The sequence below is a fragment of the Falco punctatus genome (assembly GCF_963210335.1).
Source record: "Falco punctatus genome assembly, chromosome: 16".
NCBI classification, from domain to species: Eukaryota; Metazoa; Chordata; class Aves; order Falconiformes; family Falconidae; genus Falco; species Falco punctatus.
In genome coordinates this window covers 6,384,532-6,404,538 of record NC_137596.1, presented here as the reverse complement: position 1 = coordinate 6,404,538, position 20,007 = coordinate 6,384,532, and the positions used below count along the sequence as shown (strand labels likewise).

At 43.6% G+C, this 20,007-nt stretch overlaps 2 protein-coding genes across 7 annotated transcripts in view; one reads left to right on the top strand and one right to left on the bottom strand.

Moving 5' to 3' along the window:
* SIK2 (salt inducible kinase 2) overlaps positions 1-17,269 on the top strand; it is a 60,225-nt gene extending 42,956 nt beyond the window's left edge. For 3 of the 4 annotated variants that reach the window (XM_080366758.1, XM_080366756.1, XM_080366759.1), the window contains 10 exons: positions 3-126; positions 2,177-2,397; positions 3,184-3,336; positions 5,775-5,939; positions 8,391-8,619; positions 9,314-9,598; positions 9,769-9,932; positions 11,002-11,118; positions 11,778-11,869; positions 13,494-17,269. In XM_080366758.1, coding sequence (XP_080222884.1) covers positions 3-126; positions 2,177-2,397; positions 3,184-3,336; positions 5,775-5,939; positions 8,391-8,619; positions 9,314-9,598; positions 9,769-9,932; positions 11,002-11,118; positions 11,778-11,869; positions 13,494-14,085 — 2,142 coding nt within the window. In that variant the 3' untranslated portion in view covers positions 14,086-17,269. The remainder of the gene's footprint in view (positions 1-2; positions 127-2,176; positions 2,398-3,183; positions 3,337-5,774; positions 5,940-8,390; positions 8,620-9,313; positions 9,599-9,768; positions 9,933-11,001; positions 11,119-11,777; positions 11,870-13,493) is intronic. The other variant, XM_080366757.1, reaches the window with a different exon arrangement.
* The window catches only part of ALG9 (ALG9 alpha-1,2-mannosyltransferase), a 77,998-nt gene continuing 64,663 nt past the window's right edge, over positions 6,673-20,007 (bottom strand). The window contains exons 15-16 of one of the 3 annotated variants that reach the window (XM_080366763.1): positions 19,206-19,274; positions 6,673-6,921 (exon numbers count right to left, since the gene is read on the bottom strand). In XM_080366763.1, coding sequence (XP_080222889.1) covers positions 6,897-6,921; positions 19,206-19,274 — 94 coding nt within the window. In that variant the 3' untranslated portion in view covers positions 6,673-6,896. Of the gene's footprint in view, positions 6,922-16,395; positions 18,379-19,205; positions 19,275-20,007 lie in introns of those variants that run through there. The other 2 variants (XM_080366762.1, XM_080366764.1) reach the window with 2 other exon arrangements.

The window sequence follows — 20,007 nt, the reverse complement described above, 5'->3', positions numbered from 1 at the left end:
AGAGCATGGGTGTAGTTCTTTATGTTTTGGTCTGTGGAGCATTACCTTTTGATGGACCAACGCTCCCCATACTGAGGCAACGAGTTCTGGAAGGAAGGTTCAGGATCCCTTATTTTATGTCAGAAGGTAACAGCGTGTCCTCTTACACTCTTGGTGTGGTAAAGCTTGAGTAAATTCTAGAGTAGTTGCAGCTGCAATACAGCAAAGGGTGGTGCATCTGCATGCTAGATTATGGTACGGCAGACTGTTCGTCTTGCAAAGAAACACAGATAAGCCCAGGTGAGGTGTGTGCCCTTGCAGTTGGGCTGCTGCGAGGCAAACCAACCCATTTTTCCCTGTGCAATACGTGGAGATTGCAGTGCCCATGGGCAGGGAGAGTCAAAGGGGAAGCTGAAGGAGCTCTCATCCCACTGTGAACACAAATACAGGGATGCAGGGGGAGAGGCACGTTGGTGTTGCAGTTAGCTTTTGTCTTGCAAGGCCATACACATTGTAATACGGAAAGAAAATACGATGAGAGCGGTATCTCTGTCAAACCTAAGTTGTGGATTGAGTGTTTCCTGGGTTTCGACCGCATCTGCTAAACAAAAAAAAAAAAATATGCCAGGTTCTCGTTGTCATGATTGTGGCACTCCCATCTGTGACAGAGAGATCTCTCCCTCAGTTGCACTGTCTGGTGGGTTTCACTCCCCCTCATGCCTGTTCAGACGAGAACAAGTGGGGCCGTTTTTACACAGGGTTTGATGCCGTCCTTCAGCTTCCCTATATTAAAGGCTCTCTAAACCAGATTACTTCAAAGCAACCCTCCTGAATCAAGTCCTCTTTCAATATACCACCCTCTGTGCTGCTTTTTTTTTTTGTTTGTTTTTTAAAAGGGAATGAAAAATATGTTTTTCAGTCCTGTTGTTAAGGGTTCTGTGGTATAAAACATGCTGGTCTTCCCCTTTCTCATTCTCCTGCACCCCACCTCTGAAAACAGCCACTACAGCGCCGCTATAGTGCACTTGATTGCTTTTAGCAATACCATTACAGCATCACGGCAGCCCCTCGGCATCCTGGGCACATTTTTGGGGCTGGCACTGAACTCTGTTGTGTTTCTGTGACTTTGCTGACACGGGTATGCGAGCTAGATCCAGGTACCTTTGTGTGAGCTGCGATCGTTGCTGTGACTGCAGCGCAGATCAGCTGTTTCGCAAGCTGTTTGCTGCTCCCCTTGCTGATCACGGGGTGAGGCAGAGTGGGGAAGGGTGTGCCTCTTAGCAAAACTGTAGAAACAAGAGAGATAAACAAGAATCAATAGCCAGAAATATCTCTCTAAATGATTCGTCGTAACTACCTGAACAGACTGACTTGTAACAACGGTACTGTAGCCATGTTCGTCAGCTAGAAAAGCATGGCAGACTGATAATAAGCTCCCTTAAAAGAACTTACACTGACTTCCTATTATATGCAAACTGCATGTTCATCTCCTGTGCCCTCATCTTCCAAAAACCAACCGAGATCTGAATTAAAAAGTGATGGTTTTAATGCCGTCCAGCACATAGTAGTCAGAAAGCAGCAATGGCTTGGTGTGTTCAGAATTATTCTGGCACCTGAAGCTACTGATTGTGCTTTGGTCGTGGAGTTAAAGTAGATAAACCTGCAGACCCACTGGCTACTATTCACAGAAACGTTATTTTTACCTTTGTTTTTGTGACCACTAGGGTGGAAATAAAAAACAATAAAAAAAAAAATAATCCAGACACTAACCCTAGTTTTGCCAACCCCTTGTTTTATGAGCCTGGACAAGCTATTTCCAGCTGTGCTGGAGAAGGATGCTAACTACTCTCCACCACACTGCACAGAGGTTGGTTGAAGCTTTATCAGTTAATGTTAGTACCACACTTAGAACAGCATAGGCGGCTTTAAAGAGGTATTAAATATTACTATTACCCTCAGGTGGGAGCTGTGTAGAAGGAATGGCATCGTTAAGCATACCTTGCATTTAAAGAAGCTGGGGTTTTGTCCTTCTTCATGGGACTTTTAATCTTGTTTTGAGAGATTGTTTTAGCCTTCAGGAAATGTACTTAGGGCAGAAGTAAAGCAGTTTCCTGTTGTTGTGCTCCGTGTTGGTAGGTCTCAGGTGAACAGATCCAAGCGCCACTTGGGGTTGGTAATTGTTTTTTTTTGCCAACAGAGTGTGAACATCTGATTAGAAGAATGTTGGTCCTAGACCCATCCAAACGCTTAACTATTGCTCAGATTAAGGAGCACAAGTGGATGCTCATAGAAGTTCCTGCACAGAGACCTATCCTTTATCCACCAGGAGAGGAGAATGAGCCTTCCATTGGAGAGTATAATGAGCAGGTCTTACGGCTAATGCACAGCCTTGGAATAGACCAACAGAAAACTATTGAGGTAAAATAGATCCAAACAGATATTTGTGCCGGGGGGGAAAGTCTCCTTTTTGTCTTTATGACTAGAACTCGTTACCTGAGTTGTTTGCAACATTCTGTATTTCAACAGATGGGGGGGATCCACAAAACTGCTGGTATACTTCACCTGGCCAGACCCTAACAAGGGCAAACATTTTAAATATGCTGAAATTAACTTAATTTTGAACTTCTAAGAGGGTGGAAAATAAAATTCAAAAAGAAGCATAAAAGCAGAATGTGTCTGTCCAATCCCAAATCATGGTTCTTACCAAACATAAATGCCAGCTATGGAGTTAACACAACGTCCTTTAGGATGGCAGATATTTTAAACCATGGTGGATGCGCCGGTTTGCGTACTTTCTGCTAGAAGAAGCAAAAGTTTCTGTACTTTGCAGAGGCTTAATTCCCTGTTGCTTCTAGTGATTTTGAACGGCCAGTGTATTCAGGAGGTGCTGGAGCTCCGTCCCTTTTCCAGGTTCAAATCGCTGCGGGTTCAGAGCAGCACCTGAACGTTCCCCACAAGTCCTGCTGCAGCCTAGAACATACCAACCTCCTTTGAGCTTGCTGCTAAACTACGGTTGGTGCTTTTATGTGCCTGGCACTTTGGTTTGAAACTTTCAATTCACAACAATGTTTGCCTACGCCACTGCCTCTTAAATACTTCTTTTCCCACCCCTCATGGCACTTCTTTTTTTCTTCCTGGTCTTGTAGAACATAAAAGCTAATGCATAGTTGGCTGCACCCACACTTCTGTACTTCTCTTTTTCAGTCTCTGCAGAACAAGAGTTATAACCACTTTGCTGCAATCTATTACTTGTTAGTGGAAAGACTCAAATCACATCGAAGTAGCTTCCCCGTGGAACAGAGACTTGATGCTCGTCAGCGTCGGCCAAGCACCATTGCTGAGCAAACAGTAGCCAAGGTGAGGGCTCATTCCTAGCAGAGGTGGGCTTAACGCTGTGCAAGACATTCTTTTCTTTCAAAACGGTGTTTCTACATAGGCTCACTTAGAATCCATTGCTATTTTCTGATTTCTGTAGTATGGACACTTGCAGTTTCATTTTGGAAAGATGGTTTTGGATTTACCTCCTGTCAGAGCTATATGATGACAGAGTAGTTGTCTGGCATGCCTCCTACAACTGCTTCTGCTGCCTCCTCCCCACCCCCAGAAAAAAAAAAAAAAGGAATTTAGAGGGGACTGGTTAAGTTTTAAATGAGAAAGGGAAGTTGACTGCATTTTCAAGCCTAAAATGCAAACAATGGTTTTGGGTTTAGTGGGTATTTGCATGGTTTAACCTTAATTCCCAGTTAAAGGCAAAGCAATGCGCTTGTGCTTCTAATTGGAACACTTCCATTTTTGAGAATTCCAAGCCTTTTGCTGGGAAGTTATGGGTTAAAACTTTAAGAGAAAACCATTTCTGGAGACTGTGCAACACTTGCAGTATCTTTAATGTGATTGACAAATGAGCTGTTGAATTTATGGAGAGCCCTGCTAGCATGGGGGCTAAAGGCATGCAGGCTGTACTTAGTGTTACAGACATAGTTGCTCTAAAGGGACCTGTTGAAAATAAAATTACTTTCTCTCCTGCTGTTCTCTAGATACACTTTCTGTCTCCCATGAAATGAAGCATGGCAAAGAATAGTAAAGAGGTACCCAAAAGAAAATATTAAGATCAACCTATCAGGTTAAGATACTACAATGAATTGGTATCTTAAGTACCCTATAAAAGTATAATTGTCATGAGACTCTTAATAAGTCAAGACTGAGAGATTTATTCCTAAATAATGTCATTTTTTTAAAAAGATTTGTACCACTGTTTCCTCCTGTGACCCAGCAAGAGTCCGGTTTCATGGGAGACTTCACAGCACGGCTGCAAAACCTCTATGTGCATAGAGATGACTGACTAATTGATTTAAGTCTTAAGGATGTCACGTGTGTTTTATCAAGAGCAATTCTGGGTGCTCCTTACATCTGGTGCCAGCCCTTCCACTGCGGAAGGCTGTCCACTTAGTATCCTCTCTAATTATACTGACTGATTCAGCACAGGCTCTAAGGCTATTCAGTCTGCTTCTTCCTTAGTAATTTTCTTTAGAAAGAAAGGTCATGTACGGTTTATTGTGTATTATTACAATAATTCTCAGATTATTTTTTTACATGTTCTTTTGTTTCATTAAGATACACAGGCATTGTATAGCCTTTGATTTCTATTAATGCGTAACTGAAAACATGAAAGACTTGGCCTAAGATGACTCAGATTTGTCATGGTCTCAAGGAAATATTCTGAAGTTCACAGCCTCCTAGGTACTGATTGCTGTTGTATAGAACAAGTGCCCAGACTCAACTTGCAGGATACATCACAACTGTGCTGCTCCTTTTTCACTTGAGGCAGCAAGACATCATTACGTTTTGGAGTCGGTTGAAATCGCTTCAGCTCTGGAAACACAGGTGCAGGAGCAATGTGGCTGGCAAAGATTAAAGCCAGCTATTTTCTTAGGTAGTAGTTCTAATGGCAGAAAGACACAGTATTCAAAAGCAGATTATTAATGCTAAGGCATATTAAAAGCAGGTGGAGACAGATGAACAAGGAGGAGGACGAAGCCTCCTAGAAGGTAGTTCTTTACCAAATTCCTGTACTTTAGACCCATAATATCACTTCAGTAATATGCGAACAGTCTTGGGACTGCAACCTTGCACTTAGATCCTGAGTAACAAGATCAATTTGTTTTCACGTGTGGTGGCACCACAGGCTCCTGTATAAGGCTGCTTGTTTCCTTTTGGACAGACAAGTTGTATGGATAATGAAGTTCAGGAAATTAAGGTTAAGAAACAGTGAAAACCACTGTTTTCCTAATTGTGCCACGCTTACCTTCCCTGAGGCACACCTCTACCTTCAACAGTGCTCCCTCTGTTCAAATGTCTTCTTTCAGATCCAGCCTGCTCTATTCTTTCTCATACTTTTTCCTACAGGAATCAATCAGTGCATGTTAGGAAAGTCACTGAAACTAACCCAGTGTCTCACCTCATGGTAATATTAAGGGGGTTTGTACTGAATATAAAGGAATTCTAGCATGTCAGAAGTTGGAGGGCACCACGGTGTCCCAAACACCGTCTTTACTGCTAGCCAAGTGCTCAGCTTCAGTAAGTCGTTAGCTTAATGACATTTGGGGTTTGGTGTGCATTTTGGGGGTGGGTTGTTGGTTTTTTTTCTTAAGTCTAAAGACTTAAGAATGAGGAAATAAATCTTACACTTCTTCTGCTTTGGAAATGGGCTAGGGATTTTTTATTTTTAATTTCTGGTTTCGTATGTTGTTTTCTACCTAAAATTGTTCTGGTTTTGGGGTTTTTAAAATCTTTTTTAGGCACAAGCTGTGGTACCCTCAGTTAACTTGCATTCACAAAACGCAAGGTTGTTGCAGTCTCCAGGTCTTCCCTCAGCTTCAGGAGCAGAAGCCTTTTCATTCCCTCCATCCAGCTGCCAGGGAGAGACAGCATTTATGGAGGAAGAAAGAGTTGAGACACCAAAGGTACTGCTTAAAATCACCCTACTGTTTTGTGAAATATCATTTAGGCTGAAAAAGATTGTTGCCTTTTAAATTACTGCCTAGTAAAAGCACAGCTAGCGGTAGTAGCTGTAGCTCCTCAATAATTAATCGAAGATCAGTTCCTTCTGACAGGGCAGAGTTCACCATCCTAGCACAAAGTGCTGTGGAGTTAGGGCTGAAAAAATTGCTAATTCAAAACTGATGTCACTTCGTTGACCTTAAGTACACCTCCTGGGTCTCGACAAGTCAAACACAAAGACCTTTAGTGTCTAAACACTGGATTTGTGCATTTCTTGTATCAGCTGGACAAAATATATTGTGCCTGTTTCTCTAAATTTAAAGTATTCTCTGAGCATCAGATTTCTAGGTATTCCAGATTCTTTTTCTAGCTCTCTTGCACATATCTTTCAATAGCTGTGGGTTTTTTGATTGCTAATCTGGCTCTCGTATTCTTTGCTTGCATTCCAATCTTACCCCACTGTCATTTGTAAAAGAAAAATCAGCCTACAAAAGTTGGGGGAGTTCTTCTTCTGAAATACGTTTTCATAGCTTCTAATACATATATATGTGTGTGTGTGTATATATATGTAGCTTCTAATACAAAGGGTTCACTGCTGAGTATCTAGAGTAACGTGCTCATCCAAGTATTCATACAAATGAGACCAGCAAGGTATAACGGAAGCTTACCAGTTACCAGTTAGAGCTTTGGTGAGGAAGGGGCAATAGCTTACACATTTATGAAGTGTATTATTCTTCTCCTGAAACTTTTGTTGTTCTCTCACGTATATTGTCACATTATCACTTCGATTTCAGCATGTTGTACTTCGCCTGGTGCCAGCGAAGGGTTTGGTTTCATGCTTGCCATTTTGAAGCTTTTATTGCTCGCTTACTGGTTAGTTACCGACACCGATAAGTGTGGCTCTCGTTCTCCTCATTAACTCACTCCTCGTGTGGACTCTTACAGCTAGAAAGCAAAAAGACAGTTGGACATCAACATTTCAAACTTTATTTTGCATCCCCCGTTTGCTTTTTATAGATGCAGTTTGGCCAGAGTAGATCAACAAATGGTGACTACGGTGAGGTGTCAAATCACACCTGACTTGGGGATATTCAGTGTCTTAAGTATTATAGAACTTGTCTGCTGAAGACTTCCAAGCTTTGATCCATGTGCCATGGTAAACTGCCGAGAGCCAACTGCCCACGTGGTATTGGTTCTCTTTTTCCTCTCCAGCAGTTTACTAAACACTCTTTCCAGCACTTTTGCTGCCAGATCAGTAAAAGGCATTTGAATGGAAAAGTCAAAAATGGAAAGTAAGGTGTGCAAGCAATTAAGCTTAAACATGTAAGCCATTAAATTAAAATAGAGGCAGAAGATGCAGAATTTCCCTGTGTAAGCATCATCGTTTTACTGATGCTCAAAATATCACAGAAATTCAAAGAAAATTCAGGAATTGTTCATTGACAGTTTTACATAAAATCACCTGTAGCAGTGCTGCCTGGTTTTATGCTAAATTAAGGTGTTTTTTATCCGTATTTTACCCAACCTGATCCTACCAAAACGGTAGGAGTGGCGTGTGGAACAGGAAACTAATTAGAGCTTCTGAGGTATTACAGAACACCCAGCCCAAAACTGCTTGACATGCAGGCTACGGTCCTCGAAACTCAAGTAGTTGCATATGGCAAAGAATTAGTGAAGGTACACAAAGACTCAGGACAAACTGGTTTGAAGAACAAAAAGAGAATTAAAATCCTAGGAGAATTTTATATTGCAAAGGTACCTCTAAAGGCCCTCTAGTCCAACCTCCTGCTAAAAGCAGGTCTAATTTCAAAGCTAGATGAGGTTGCTCAGTGCTTTATCAAGTTGAGTGAATCCGGGGAGGGGGATTCCACAGCCCCTCTAGGCAACCTTTGTTTGCAGAGTAGCACCATGAATCAAATGGACTTTTGCTAGAAAGGGTGCATTTATTGTATTCTTCTTGAACACATCTCCGCAAGAATGCTGCAGAATTAAATACAAGACTGTTTTGTCATCATGCTTATCTGAGCGTGGTAGGCATAGTAAGGGGAAACAACAATATTGTACGTTTCATAAAATATTTTATATCTGTGACTACACTGGCAAAGGTTATTAATAACTTTAAAAAGAAAAGAAAAAAAAAAAAAAGGCAGTCCTGGAGAGCACAGTACCATGGAAATAAGAGTATTTAGTTTCAGGGAGTCAAGAACATCAGTGGTGAGCCTACCTGGAGGGATTTGTCACATGCAATTCTTAACAAGTCTTACATAATTCAGTAGGCTATAGGAAGGTTTCACGCCACGTTTAGACCTCCAGCGTGCCTTCAGCCTACGCCGTGGCAGCGTTTTCTTGCACTCTGGGGTGGCCCTCTGTGCACTTGTTTGAAAGCTGTCCCACCTTCTCCTTGGGCCCTTTAGGTGAATGGCTGCCTGCTAGACCCGGTGCCTCCCGTGGTGATTAGGAAGGGATGCCAGTCACTGCCTACCAGCATGATGGAGACTTCTATTGATGAAGGAATAGAGACAGAAGGAGAGTCGGAAGATGACCCTGCACAGGCCTTCGCAGCCCTTCAAGCAGCTCGCTGCGGGAAGCGACGTCACACTCTGGCAGAAGTTACCAACCAGCTGGTGCTGGTGCCAGGCACAGGTACGCAAGCGCGGACATCTCGAGGCTCATGTCATGCTCTCAGCGCTCCCAGGCTGAAGAACACTAGGCTTTAAGAGTCACAAGCACAAGACTGAGTTTCTTGGGTTTGTTGACTTAGCATTTGCCATAAAGGCCAAGGGGAAAAACACCACAACAAAACACCCCAAAACCTGCTGTACAGACGGTATAAAGCCAAAGCAGCAAAATACACAGCTGGCTACAGTCATGTACAACCTCAACAGCAACTGGTGAAGTCTGGCAAGTTGGCTCGTTCTTTTTCACGTAACCAAATGTCCCCAAATCATTCATCCCCTAAAGATGGGCTGGCAGAGGAGGACAGTGGGGAAACAAAAAACCTCTGGATTCTCATGTATTCCAAAACCAGCGAGATGACCAAGCCTTGTCAGGATTATCTAAGGTGGGGAGCGAACACTGAACACTCTCCAAACAAAATAAACCCGTGAACATCAGCTGCGTAGTATCTTATCGCTGTGATAATCTAAAAACCAGCAGTAAATCCCCGTTCTGGTACTGCAAGTGTTAAAGTAAATTGTAATTTAAGAAACTTGATTTTGTTTCATTTCCTCTAAGAAGCCACTGTAGGCAGGAATAGCTGGAACCTGTGACACTTCCTTTGCTTTGCTAAATTGCTGCTGCACTTTCCTTTTATTCTGGTTTTTGGGTTTTGTCACAGGGAAAGTATATTCGTTGGATGAAAACTCATCTCTGGGCAGTATCGATTCGGAGTATGACATGGGATCCATTCAGAGAGATATTAAATTTCTGGAAGACACCCCTTCCTTGAAAGAAATGGTGTTAACTAACCAACAAGCACCCAGAATGACAACGCCTTTCATAGGTCTGAGACCTGCCAATCCAGCCATGCAGGCACTCACCTCCCAAAAGCGAGAGGCTCACAACCGCTCTCCTGTCAGCTTCCGAGAGGGGCGCAGAGCTTCTGACACATCCCTCACACAAGGTAATTATAACCATTGTCGTGACACATCATACCTAGACGTAGTAGTATATGTACTGCATACACGGGAGCACCAAGACTTGGTGGTTACTCAGCTTATTTTGCAGTTGCTGTGCTAACCAGATACGAATTAACTAACTTTCTGACAAGCGTTTTGCTCAACTCTTTTCCAGGAATTGTAGCATTTAGACAGCACCTCCAGAATCTGGCACGAACCAAAGGAATCCTGGAACTGAACAAAGTCCAGTTGCTGTATGAACAGATGGGATCAGAAGAAGAACCTTCTCTGACGTCAGCTGCCACCCAGTTGCAGGACCTCATTAATAGTCCTCCGCAGGTACTTAAACCAGAAATCAAGCTCTGTCTTTCAGGTGTTAATGCTCTGGGACAGATAAGGAATGGATGGAGTGTTCCGGAGACCTGAGAAGAGCTAATTTATACATAAAGTTCCCTCTTCTCCTTCCTGTCTTCCACAGAATAGAGAATGAGCATTTGCAGGCTGGCCTTTACCATCTTTGTGGTGTCGGTGGGGTGGCCTCGTTAGCTCTCCAAATCCAACGTTTTGTTATTGCTTTTAATCTGAAAGATGTTTTAGATTGAACATCTTTCCCTGTTGGAGCTGGTGTGGTATAATCTAAAAAGCACAGAGGCCGAGTGGTAATGGTTAGCCTGATTTGCATAGTGAAATGCTAAATAGCTTCTACCGTGCTCCTGGTTACTTGTTTCAAATGGAACAGGTCACAGCAAACAGGAATAACAAGTTTCTGTTAAACCCCAGGAATAAAATGGGTAAGAAGTCCACAGGCACTGTAAGCACCTGCTGTTCCAGCTGAAGCCTGCTATTCTTAAAGCTCCAGCTGTTGTTTTCTGACTGCTGAAAAACTTCAGTTCTGACAGCCACAAAGTTGTAACGTTTTCACAAGAGTCTCTCACTTGATGTAAACACGCTGCAGTGCTTACGGTATTCTCACGACAGCAATTCACTCCGTTCCCCTGTCAGCACTCTCCAGCTTACTAGAGGTGCCTGCTCCATGCACAGCTCCTCCACTGCTGCTGAGAGCTTTTCACCTTCTGTTTTGAAGCTGTGAAATGAGAGCTGCATGAAAGCCTGTTCAAAGTTTGGGTGGTTTTCTAACCCTGTGCATTTCCTATTTCGGAGGGCAAGTCAGAAAATACATTATATATAGCACCGTTCAGTTACAGATGTAAGCCCTTGCCATTCTGTAGCACAGACAGTTCAAAGCTTTGTAATTCAGCCTCCTCACGGTGCAGTGAAAGTGGGGAGTGACACCAGAGACCAGTCCATGTGGCAGCTATGAAACCTCTGTCAGGGGAAATCCTTAAAGAAAGGGCTGAGGCAGAAAAGCCTCTTCTGGGGATGAAACTTGTTCCTCTTCTCTCTGCAGGAGGAAGCATCTCAGCAGCAGCAGGAAGCTGCATCTGCTTTCCCTAACGGTGCACATCCCCCGTTATTATCCAGACGGCAGAGCTTAGAAACACAGTACTTACAACAGAGGCTCCAGGTACCACACCTCACCTCCACGGAAGCAAACCAGCTGCTGTTACTACACGGCAGACTTTTAGATCTTACTACTCGGGAAAATCAGCCAGAGGCTGAATTGGAAATTATGTTGTATTTTTTCTTTTGTCAGACGCTGACCCTTGTTATGCAAAAAGCATATTACTGCCGTTTTCCTACTCAGTCTGTTACTGTATAGTAGTATTAAAGCAATCTGAAGTAACTGCCAGTGAACACCTGTTATTGGTGTTGCACCCTATGAAGGTTACGCATCAGCATCTGAGGAGCCACTTCTGACCCCCTGGGGCTCACTGTTTCTCTCCCCCACACACACACACCTTTTTTTTTTTTTTTTTTAACCGTTTTTCATATAGCTTTAGTTTATTAAAAAAATTTCCAGCTCACAGCTTCTCTTTCACTTGGGAAGAATCTTTCTGTGGATTTTTATGGCAGTTTTCATGGTACATGCTATCATGCAAAGACGCTCTTTGTCTCAGGGTTGGAAGCCAATAAGCAGTAGCGGCTGTAGTTTTAGATCTTAGTTATATTGACAGCTTCGAGCTGAGCAGTTACACTGTCATAAAGGTAGACAGTCTTTCATTTGCTTAATTGACTAATGCATTAAATCGAATGCAATGTAAAACAGCACTGCCTTTCTTGCAGAAACCCACTCTACTATCAAAAGCTCAGAATACTTGCCAGCTCTACTGCAAAGAATTGCCCCGGAGTCTAGAACAGCAATTACAGGAGCACAGGTAAGAAGCTTGCAGACTATGGAGCTAAGTTATTTGTTCTTACTCTCAAGAGTAAGAAAAGGACTGGAACAATCCTTGTCCATTTAGAAATTCTTTGAAAAAGGAAACTTCACTTGAAAATTTCTAAGGACACAGTCCTCCTTTTTTAAAAGAGGGACAACAGCCCAGCCACCTGTTTACAAATTTCTCTGCTATGAGCTCTTCATCAGCTAACGCTGCTAGGGTGCAGGTATGCAGCAACTCCTCATGCTTCCTCTAGTGCTGATGGGCCTACAGAAGCATAGGAGGAAGCTTCCCTACTACTTAAGAATGTTGTACTTAATTTTGCCCTCGTCCTCCCAACCACCCACTGCTTACAGCCTCCGTGTTGCTGTATTTATTGTAAATCGGAACATACATCGCCTGTTCCTGCCTGCTGGGAAGCCCTGCAGGCACTGAGGTGTTTCCTGCCTCGATCCTGTGACCCTGCAGTTTTACAGTGAAGTCAGTCAATTTTTTCTTGTCATGTACGATCAGTTTAGAAGTGACAGTCCTCTGAAAAAAGTTACAGAGTGAGTAGATTTGAAGTGTCCCCATATAACTGCACGTATTATAGCAGACAAGATTTTAATTGCCAAGTTAAAGGGCTGCAAGCACTTCATGAGCTCATAATTTGGTAATCATCAAACATGTAAGCAAGATAAGTACTAAAGACAGTTACTATCCCTGAGTCTTGCAAAAGAATCACAGAAAGAGAAGGGAGAGTAACAACCTAGCTGCGTACTGTCTGGAACAGAGAGACTGAGGAACAAGGCTATAAAAATACTACTTGATTTCAAGAAAGCAAGCAATCTGTAATTACTTTGTAGCTTACGGCCACTCCTGACAATTGTAGTTATTAACGCTAATCAAGAACTTAACTAACAGTATTGAGAGCAGCTTGGTGTACTCCTTTAAGAATAGGAATTCTGCATGGAGAAATAAGCTGAGAAGCAGCAGATTCATTTTCTGAATGCTGTCAGCGTGCGTCAGTAGTAGGTCTCCTATTTCTGCACGCTTTGGGAATTGGCTGGCAGGAGACCTCCACTTTGTCGTATCACAGGAATTTGTCAAAGGTAGCTATAACCTTGCATTGTGTTGTAAATTCTTCCTGTTTGTAAAAAGTCAAAAACATGGAGTTTCATAAAAGTTCACAGGGAGCAGTGCAGTTCAAGAGAAAAAAAGACTATGGGAGGGGAAGGAGGCTTTGTTCATTTCCATTAGCGGCCAGCAGCGCTGAAAGTCTTCGGCTCCCAGGTTCCACCGAGCAGGGAATGGCTGGCTTCAAACACAAATACAATGCATCTTATTCTTAGCAAACGAATTTAAACAATGCATGGGCTTAACTTCATGACACAGGAAAAATTCACTAAACGATCAAAAAGGTTATCAAAAAGAAGGTGTATAAACTCGCCCTCTGCACGTTTGCTGAAAGCTGAAGAATCTGGTCTGCTGTAAAATTTAATAAATGAGATTGCTCAGCAATTTTCCAGTTCTGTACTTCACTCCCTGCTGGAACTGTTTGAGTGCCTAGTATACACGATTCGTGCTTGCGCCTTAACACTTCCAAAGGCAAAAATAATTGCTGTTTATGTCCTTGATTCAGGCTGCATCAGAAGCGACTCTTTCTCCAGAAGCAGTCCCAGCTGCAGGCCTATTTTAACCAGATGCAAATAGCTGAGAGCTCATACCCAAGGTCAAGTCAACTGCCACTTCCATGCCAGGAGGAGCAGCAGCAGCAGCCGCCGCCGCAGCAATCGGCCCAGTTCAGCTTGCAGCAGCCCTTGAGCCCCGTGATGGAGCCTTCCTCAGAACAAATGCAATACGACCCCTTCCTCAGTCAATACCAGAAGGTACAGCTGGATCCACTGCCACCCTCCCAGATCACCAGCTCGTCACGGTTGTCATCACCGGTTCAGGTGCAGCAGCCACCACAGTCCTTACAATATTCCTATCAGACTTGTGAATTGCCTGTTGTCACCTCTTCTGAGCCAGACTACCCCGACCAGTGCCAGTATTCCATGGACCCAGCACAACAGAGCAGTGTAGCATTGCCCGACAGCCAGAGCAGCTCAGCATCTCATGAGTCCCAGTCAAACTATGACGCATTAACCCTCTCGGAATTGCCTGGACTCTTTGATTGTGAAATGATGGAGACTGTAGATCCCCAGCACAGCGGCTACGTCCTGGTGAATTAATGCCATGGGATGACTAACATGAGAATGGAAGACAGGACAAATGGAGAAGCATGTGAATTTTTGGTTTTTTTTGTTCCTACCCCAAAGTTCATGGTTATTTTTCAACCCTTGAATTAACAGGGGAACTAAAAATCCACCTGACTGGGAAAAAAAAAAAAGCAGGAGGTGGCATGAAGTGTTTGGCCACTAAGCTCCTCTTGCTGGTGGCAGGGGCTAGAGAACAGATAGTGCAGTTTCATCCCACAAAGAACTAGTTTGCATAGGAGGAGGCAAAAAAAGTGAATTTTAGAGGAAGGAAATAGCCCCCTTAAAAAAATTTGGGGAGTTTGTCAGCATTCACCTAACATTCACTTGGAGAAACAAGAATGAGTGCACACTGCATTGTACTTCTTGGCAATAAAAGCAATAGTTTTCATTGAAATTCAGGGTAGATTTGGGTCTGCGCTGACGGCAACTGTAATACTCTGGAAACAGTAGCGTGAGGTGGAATCGAAGGAAAGTTGCACCTCGGCATCTGATTGCTGGTTAAGCTACTGATCTGGAACTACTCCGTGGGAAGTCTCAGAGATCACCAGGCACCTCAGGCAGCCTCCACTTCCTCCTGCTAGCAAGGAAACAGTATTTCCCAGGCCTGCCAAGGAACTCTTAACTGTCCGCTAAGGGATGCTTCTGGATCTCTGCTAAGTGACATCTTGACTTTGTCAAAATACACCTGGAACTGACAGGGCACCACAGTGGTTTTTAGAGACCTCTGGGTGGGGATCAGAATACTAAAGGATAAAGGATTAGCTAACAGAGATACAGACGGTAAGAAGTATGATGAGAAAAGTCAAGAGCTGCAGCCAATGGCATGAGAAAAAAAAAAAAGAAAAAAAAAAGATCAAGAAGAAAGATCCACCTGGGTGGCTTTTGAAATCAACCCTTTTTGCAGGCGGGCCTTTGTGGAGGGCTCTGTCTTGGAGAAGTTCCGATCACTGGAAAGGATCCATCTGTCCTTTTGGTTGCATTTTAAAAGCAAGCAAACAAACTGTGTTTTGAATTTGCAGTACGTGTTGCTGGTGGTTTATTGAGCTTTGTATATTTGGACAATTATTTAGGGTTTTAGAACTTAAGGATAAAAACAATGAGCTTAAAAAAAACCCCTGTGAAGTGATAGTGCTGTGCCTTTTTCAGTTCTTTATCAGCCTATATGCTTTTTTCTGAAGAAAGTAGAAAATACCCCATCTATATCCTTGCTATAGCCAAAGTCCCTTCAGAGCACACGTTCCACCATGTGGAACATAATGTTTAACTTTCTGAGTGTTTTGATTGCTCATGTATATATAACATGGAAAGTATTACAGCAATATTTAGCATCACGAACTGTTGATGTATCAACCATTTCAAAAATACTAAACCCAACAAGCAGTTGTGCCTCCAGAACTTTCAGTCATGAAACAGAAGTCATAGGAGGATTGTTTAGGACTCTGCAGAAAATTTCCATCTCTGGTTTGGGGGTTATTTCTAGCCTTCAGGTATGGGGGGACATTACAGGCTGACAGATGAGGTTCACAGGGTGACAGTTCAGCCCTTTTCTGAGCAGACATTTAAGCACAATTGCAGGTTCCTTAAAGCACAAAGAACGGCAGAGAAACTGTGCTGATCACATACGTAGAAAACGCCGCTGTTTGCCGGAAAGTTTGGTGAGCTAAGGTCTTTGATGCCACAGATAATGGGGATGTAGAAAGGTGGATAATCGGTCAGCATTTACAGCAATAAGACCACGTTTAAAGGTGGGACAGTAGGACTTCAGTCACTGCAGTGCAGGCTGCGTGAAGGACGAAGGGTTTAACAACCCACAGAAGGCACCTGGCATCCCGTGTGCTGCAGTCAGAGAGGAGGCAGCTCCTGTTGCTCCGTAGCCTGCTCTGATACTGGTCCAGTTGTGATACTGGTCCAGTTGTGCAGCTGGACTCAGTCCGTAAGCGCTCAGCTTCTACCTCTCGTACCACAAGTGATTCTCAAGGCATCAGCAAAGGAGAGCTGGAAGAACAGGGGTCGCATCCATACCCTGCTTATGTGATGCAAGATGAAGGGGGCTAGGAAGCTCTACTTTAAATAGTTGAAATAGAAAGAAAAGGGTTTTATTGTGCGGTTTGCCTCCCAAAGGGAACTCCGCTGACACAGTAAATAGCTACGGAACACAGAAACCCCCATGACACCTTAAGTGACTAACAACGGGAAGGGAAACAGCTTGACAAACGCTGCAGCATAACAGACCAGGCATTTTGCTACTTAAAAAAAAAAAATTAAAAAAAAGGGAGGGGGGGGGGGGGGGGGGGGGGGCAACAAAGAGTTCTGTCCTTTCATTCCTTCTTCCCTACCCCACAGCATAATAAACACTTCCTAGAATTTTCGTACCTGACCAAGCACTCAAGGAACTATAGTGAAAACGGCCGACGGGACACGCAGCTCCGATGGAGACAAGCCTGGTTCTGCTCCGGGGGGTGGGTTACTGCCACGACTATAACCACTTCCTTCCCCATCCAGCTTCAGGATACTGTACATTTCAGGACTCGAAGATAAAAATAATTCTGGAGTTCTGCAGTTCATTTACCAGGATGTGCCAACTAGTCTAAGCTCTTCTGAGCTTTGCAGCACTGGTAAGGGGGAAGCTACAGTGTTTTTTAATGCAGTTCAGACTGACTCTTCCCCTCAACCAAAAGCATATTTAACATTTCATGTAATTTCCTTTAAGCCAGTTAGACTAAAAGGCTTCTAATGCCTTCTAATACGGCAGAGCATCCGTTGGGCACCACTTCGTGCTACTTTGAAGTGGGTTTTTTGTTCAAATCTGTTATGTCTAACATTAGAGAACTGTGTACACTACTGTTAAGAGTAATTATTAGCTTTATTATCTTGTATTACAGACTCCTTTGAAGAGACTTTGGTGTGATGTATATGGGGTAAAAATTTCATATGGAGAAAAGTGCAATATGTGTGTGTGTGGTACGTTCTTTAATGTATTTTTTTAAGGAGTTAGAGGGTTTAGTCTCTGCTTTGGGATAAATGCACTAGTTTTGTGAACTCCAGGTTTGGCAAGTTCATCTGTAGTATTTACATGCAACTGATAACTCTGGACTCTGTAAAGCAATTACAGTGTATTAATACAAAATAAAGAATATGTGCATTTCATTTTTAAATATCTAGCGAGTTAAAGCAGCCACTGCCACTCTTGTGTTCTTAGTGGCCTCTTTTTGTATTATATGGAGGTTGTTTTCTCTCTTGAGGCACCAAGTGACAAAAGAAAGAAAACAGATGCCTGCTGCGAAGGCTGGATTTTCTAGACTGAAGTTTGCTACCTCTTATTTGACATATTGGGGCAGTTGATACCACTGACTTGCGAAGGCAAATATGAATGCTTTGTCCATTCTAATAGCTTCAACAAAAAAAAAAAAAAAGCTGCGTTTCTTTACTGCCTGCTGTGCCATGGAATGTCAGGAGCACGCCTCTGACACAGGCAAGCTCATCTGTCAGTGTATCGCCTTGACTTTGAAAGAGGGAAACGTTATTCTCAAAACTTACTGTTTTGACATTTTTCCACGTTATCAGTACGCACTAGTCAACAGGTGACACAAGCAGTTTTATGCCGATCGTATAATGCCAAACCGTAGAAACGCTGCATAGGAACAAACCTCCGCTGAGAAGTACCAGCAAGTGACCAGAAAGAGCATTTACAGAGGGAGCTGCTTGGGATCTGAATTATTGCCCTATAGAAAGAAATTATTTTTTTCTTTTAGATATCATAGTGGAACAGTTTCCCTAATGCTCCAAAGTTGCTGTGAAGTTCCTTGAGGTTAGGTGTTTCATTATCTCCTGTTACATCAAGTAACAGGATTATTTATGTAAAATTTTTTTGTAATTTTTCTTGTTCCCAAAAAAATTGTGTAATGAAAAAAAAAAAAAAATACTATGTCAAGGAGAAAGGTCTGCTCACCTACTTTTCTAACTCCACATAAAATTTTTACCTGTAAACCCATTCCTTTTCTGTCCATCCTCTACAGTGTTTGTTTTGGCCGCTCTACAATGCAGAGCAGTTTGGGACAGGCTGGGGGAAAAACCTCAAAAAATGCAATCAACTCTTTGCTGGGAAAAACAAAGCTCAAGTTCCCACTAAAAGAAACAGACTCAAAAACACTCTCTTAAACTCTTTAAACTAAATCTCCGTCCTCTGTAGAGAAAAAGCTTACAAAAAAAAAAAAAAACAATTAGGCTGGGTCCCTGTTAGAGCCATTCCGGAGAGCGCAGGAGCAGCTGTCGGGGAACGGAGAGCAGACTTTTCAAAGTTGCTTATGTGGTCGGGACCACACATAGTTACCACAGATTTAATTCTTCATTAAACAAAAACTGCATTAGTACATTCTAATGCTACAGATATGGTTACACCATGCAGTGTCACGACGGTTTTGTTTCCATAGGTGTACAGGACTGTCTTGCTTGGAAGTAGGCATCAGCACCACATAGGAATTTCGTTGCCTCTTCCTAAATTAAGGATTTTTGGAAGCTCCTGGTGCAGCAGGAGGTTCCAGCGAGGTCCTGCTGAGCTAGTTACCCTGCCAGCTGCCAGGAGGCTGCGTTTCTGCATCCCGCATCCCCCCCTCCCCCCAGGTTCAAGGCAGACCAAAGGCTCAGGGTACGGCACGCGACGCTGCAGTCTTTGTAGGGACGGGACAAATCCTGCCACAGGGTTGTTACAGCACTTTCCGCTTTCATTAATAGAACACTCAATCAAAATTACTTAAGGTGAGATTAAAAAACCAGGAGGCAAAGTGTTTTCTTCTGCGGAATCAGAAGCAGCAAGATCATCCAGGTTTTCTGCTCTCCCCCTCCTCACTTGGACAGCAAGTGTCAGCTGGGCTGTGGGAGACCCGAGGAGGAAAGCCTCACTCCCAGCAACAGACCAAGACAGAGACACTCATTAATTGCATCCTGTTAACGACTCCCCTTAAAACCTTTTACCCTGATCTGGGCTGTAATAGGCTTACTTTGACTTAGTCTAAGACAATCTAGGACTTTCGCCTTAGACGAGAGGCTTCTTCCCTCTAGAACAGCAGGGAACAGCAGCGAAAAATTCATCTTACTCTGTTGACCGAAGCATTAGACCTGTGTCCTGTGGTGGGTGAAAGCTGGAAGTGAACCAGGCTCGTTCTCTGGGGATTTAAGACAGAAAGTTTATATTCACAGAGAGAACGAGCAACTCCAGGAAAGGCTCTGGGGCAGCAAGATGCCGTGCTCTTCACAGAGGGAGCATCAGAGACCAGAAGATAACTAACACAGGGAAAACACGACAGTTCTACAGGACTGCCACAGCAGTTACCTGACACAAAACGTCAGGATGTATGCGTGTACATGGAAAAAAAAATCTCAGTAACTCTTCTCAACATCACTTTGCAACGCTGTTGTGACCCTCAGCATTTACTGAGGAAACCCTTCCAACAGGAAGAAAAGTGCGATGCCCAGAGATCTCGAGCAAAAATTAGTGTGGTCCCCAGCAGGTTCCTCGTCCTCCCACGCTGGAACTGCTGTCCCTACGGCATTTGTGTCACGACCTCGGCTACGACTGGCCACAAACAGCTGCAGCTGAGCAGTTCGTATGATGCACTGGGACACAAGACACATTGCAAGAGCATTAGCAGGTCTGCAGGAGCACTGAGCGCCTGGCTGAGCGTCTTCCACGCTCCCGTGAGCAGCCGCAGGGCTCCACCGGGACGTACCAGCGGTGCAGGAGTGCCGAGCAGGCGCTGGGCTCCACCGGGACGTACCAGCGGTGCTGTGCCTTAGCTCTACACCAAGCCTGGCACATGCAGCATCTCGCTCTGGCTGCTTTCCCGCAGCTCCTCTGCCGACTCCTGAAACTCCTGCTACAGCCTCAGGCAGTGGCCC